General features: G+C 48.8%; 1 protein-coding gene across 1 annotated transcript in view; it reads right to left on the bottom strand.

The window, feature by feature from the left end:
- Window positions 1–4,169, bottom strand: part of GATA3 (GATA binding protein 3) — a gene marked incomplete at its 5' end in the record, with an annotated part of 18,751 nt that overhangs the window by 9,846 nt on the left and 4,736 nt on the right. Inside the window, one exon of the mRNA XM_009877943.1 lies at window positions 2,468–2,613. Coding sequence (XP_009876245.1) covers window positions 2,468–2,613 — 146 coding nt within the window. The remainder of the gene's footprint in view (window positions 1–2,467; window positions 2,614–4,169) is intronic.

Here is a 4,169-nt window from a genome sequence, read left to right as displayed (position 1 = left end):
CTGCTGAACTTAATAAGGCTCAGGTTGAGTTCTCAGAGTCTCAGGATCTATTTGCCTTCTCTCTCCAAACCCATCGGAGCCTTTTCATTAGTTTCAAGCACGCCTGGGACCTGAGTCTACAAGACCAGCCCAAGGTCACGCAGGAAACTTGTGGCAGAGGGAGAGGAGCCCTCGCTGGATCCCCACCCTGAGCCTCCATCCACACGCTGCCTTCATAAGTCAGGAAAGATCAAGTCAAGCCACAGGCACACACACATCTGCACCTACACATACGAAACGCAAACGCAGGTCTGGCTTAGGTGCCTTCTGATATTTTTTTTTTTTGGAGGTTAGTAAGTGAAATAAATATAGATGCAAACAGTGGTAGAAATATTTCTTTTTTTTTTTTCTCAGGCAATGCTGGAAAAATATATGTAGAGAAATCAGAAGTTCCCTTTTAGCAGAGGCTACATTTGAAGAAGGGGAATGTTTTGTAACTTAAAATAAAATGCTCAAGATTGGAGTGATCATGCAAGACAAGGTTTCTCTTTACTTTTTTTTCTCTCTTTTCCTTACTTTTTTGTTCCCCCAAGAATGACCTTTTACAATGAACTTATTTATATAGTTCATTTAACATGTGCCGGGCTGAGGGTGACTCGGGACATTCTTTCGTGGTTCCATCAGACACTTTTTGAAAGCTCTCCCCCCCATTTCCAGCCGCTTTCCTACTCTGCCTCCCCCTCCGCTTGTTTGGATACGCTCAAGCTCCTGTGTGTTTGGGCTGGGGAAACGGAGCTGTTGTTTAGGAGTTATCTCCAGGGCTCAGATATCCGGCAGCTTTTTCCTAGGAAGTTAACTTTACACATAAAGAGAGAACGAGAAGGGGGGGAAAAAAAAAAAAGCAAAACACAGAAACCAAAGTGTGTGTTTAAGACAGAAAGGCCAAGGGGAGGAGGAGAAAAGAACAAGAGAGCTGCCCAAAAAAAATTAAAATCCCAGCCTGTACTTCCCTCCCTAGAAAGCTTTTCCTTTTTTCTAACAAGGCTATGAAAGACAAAGGAGACCAACATTTTCCTATATGGGAAAAGCCCATATAGGAAGGCAAGAAGAGGTTTTGCCTGCGGGAAGTTTTGGGGTAGAGGAGCAATCCCTCATCTTCCCCAGAACCACTGCCGCTGCCCCTCACAGCGTAACCCCTCCTGGGGCCGTATCCTGCACACCCTTCCTGAAGCCTGTGGGAATAAAGCAGGTCCAACTTTAGAGACCTCTCAGAGGCGAGGAAGCTGAATCCGTGCCTGAGAGTTGCCGAACCGAGGTCATGAGCACCTTCATGGGGAACGCAAGGCCAACGAACTCCCCGTCTCCCACCTGCACAGTCTGGCCATAAGCCTCACACAACGGGCTGGATGCATCCATCAGCTCAGAAACTCCACAGAGAGACCCTTTTCCTCCACTTTTTGAGCAGCCCCTAGGAGCCCGTCCATATCTTTAATCCTAACAGAACCAAACATGCCTCGATTTGAAACATTCAATAATTTCCCAAGCGGGGAACATTTTTTTCTTTTTCCCCCTGCTTGGTATCTTTTTTTCCCATTGTGGTTTGCCTGATTATTTGCCAAATACACTTCAACGCGCTTAGCAGTCATGCCCACAGCTTCCAGACCATTTTTGTGGCTTCCAGGGAAGTCCATAAATAGATTGCTGGGGATGCTGCAATGTATTGCCTGGACGTAGTACAGGCACAAGACTCTCAACTATTATTTCAAATATTTACCCGTGCATTTTGTCTTTCTCCAAGGCCTGTAGCCCAGGGCACACGCTTGGCTTTGCACACTCACAGGGCTGTGCCATCCTCTCACTCACACAAACTCAGAGGGAAATTACACAGTTTGAGACCCACATGGCTTAGGGACAAATGACCACACCAGGTTCAAGTGTCACCAGGACCATTAGCCAAGATTTTTGCAGGTCCAAGGTCCATCTGATGTCATGCTGGTACCCTGTACCCAGCTTGGGTCCCCCTTCTGTGACAACACTAGCCAAGGCAGGTGGAGACACATGGGAATGGGAGGACAGTAGTATGGAAAGCCCAGGAGAAGTCTTGTTCTCCTGATGGTCTCTTTGGTCGTTAGGAAATTACCACTCTGCCCTTACTCCCTGGAAAGAGCCACTATCCTTGGATCACCATCCAGAAACACTGTGCGGAGACATCTGCCCCACCGTGACCTGGGACAAAACTCAGTTCTGTTTTGCAAGAAGCTCTGGATGTGGATTTTTTTTTTTTAACCTGTTTTGCTGTTTGCAACAGGACCAGACAACTGACACATAGAGAAGACTGGAGCATCGCTCTGAGCATCCCCCCCATCCAAGCACTCTGACATAGTGGGACCATATTTTGGAGCTGGCTGAGCTTCCCTGCGCATCCCAAGCTAGAGACAAGAAGCAAAAATTACAGAAGAAGGAAGAACAAAAAAAACCCAAGACTTACCAGCCTTCTCTTGGGTTTGATCAGGGGCCGGTTCTGCCCGTTCATTTTGTGATAGAGTCCACAGGCGTTACACAAGTAGTGCCCGGTTCCATCTCTTCTCCACAGAGGGGTTGAGGTAGCCCCACAATTTACACACTCCCTGCCTTCTGAAAACAAGAGAGCACATAGTTCACTTAAGGAAAGCAGAGGTAAAAGGGGCTGGGGAAAGCCCCCTTCCCGCCCACAAAAAAACCAATCCCACCGAGAGACCCAGCCATGCCAGACCCTGCCATGCCAGACCCTTCCAGTCCTCTCTGAGCTCAGGCTGTCCAAGCAAGGGCCCAAGGCTATGGCTGACTGGAGAGGTCTGGCCTGATCCTGTCCCGCTCCCCAGCACCGCCCCACAGGCAGCATCATGCCAGTGTCCCAGGAGCAGGGAAGAGGGATGTTAACAATGACAACATGAACCTCATGGTAGCTTGAAGAGACCCCCTAGGGAAGGTCTCACCCTTCCCACAGGTCTCTCCTTTGGAGGGGGATGACAATTCCGCCTCACCTCCGGATTAAGGACTTCTACAGCCCTCCAGATCCCATGCTGCCATACAGACCAGACAAATTTTGGCAGGCTTTGCAAGGAGCTTCCAATCCTTTTCCTCCCTGAGGTGGATGGATACCGAATTTAAGTCCATGCCTCCCTTTCTGATGTGTATGAGGACTCCAGGGACATTCCTTGAGCAGTGCCCCAGCTCTCAATGGGGCACATGAGGCCTGGCCGGGGGTTTCTTCTCTTGTCCTCAGGTCAAACCACATCAAGGACCAGATCATAGATCAACAACCAAAACACTTCCCTGACTTTAGCCAACACACAACCACTCTTTCAATATCTGCTATTGATTAATTTTCAATTAAGCTTCCATCGCTCAGCTCATGGAAACCTCTCTGCCTTCCCCACCGCATTTGCAGCCTGGTGGTCCATTTGCAGCCTGGTATTTGGGATGCCAAAAAACTCCAAGCTTGCCTTAGCACTGATTAAGGTCTTTCTCTCCTTCTTCTCTTCCTTTTTGGTACCCCTCTAACCCAGCTATTGCAGGGCAATCTTACCCAGCCCATCAGCTTCCAGTTTGGAGAAGGGAATTGGGGGAGAGGGGGTGCAGGCATGCCTCTCAGCTACCTTCAGAGGATTAAGTGGTATTTTGTCGGGTGTTTGGCTTATTGGAGAGGCTTTTCTTGCCCCTAATGACACTGCTGGCCCATCTGAGAGCAGAAGAAGACTACAATCGGCCCGAGCAGAGCCAGTTCACCGCTCCCCCAGCGTTCGAGCAAGAGGCATCCGCGCCCTAACCACAAACGGCAACCGTTTTTCCAGAGTCTTTACCCTAAACCCCTCTCCTCTCACCCCGCTCCAACCAAAAAAAAAAAAAAGACACTCGCAGCCGTTTCTTTCCCTTTCATCCTGCAAAAAAACATACACCCCTCCTTTTCCTCCAGCACTAACCCTCTTTGTCTGCGAGCTTCCCAGCTTGCTAAAATCAACTTTTTAAAAAAAAAAAGAAAAAAAAAGGTGTTGCTGCTGGGGTTGGTTTATCATGAACCGCAGATGTCTCTCTAGAAGGTAAAGTAACAGAAAGTGGCAAAAGGAAAACAAGAGGCGGAGTGTGTTGAAGGGGGATGGGGAGGGGGGGTCAAAACGGTTTGAAAATACCGCGCAGCCGGTGCCCCAGCG

The sequence above is a fragment of the Apaloderma vittatum genome, unplaced genomic scaffold (assembly GCF_000703405.1).
Source record: "Apaloderma vittatum isolate BGI_N311 unplaced genomic scaffold, ASM70340v1 scaffold8571, whole genome shotgun sequence".
NCBI lineage: Eukaryota > Metazoa > Chordata > Aves > Trogoniformes > Trogonidae > Apaloderma > Apaloderma vittatum.
This window is presented reverse-complemented; position numbering and strand designations above follow the sequence as displayed.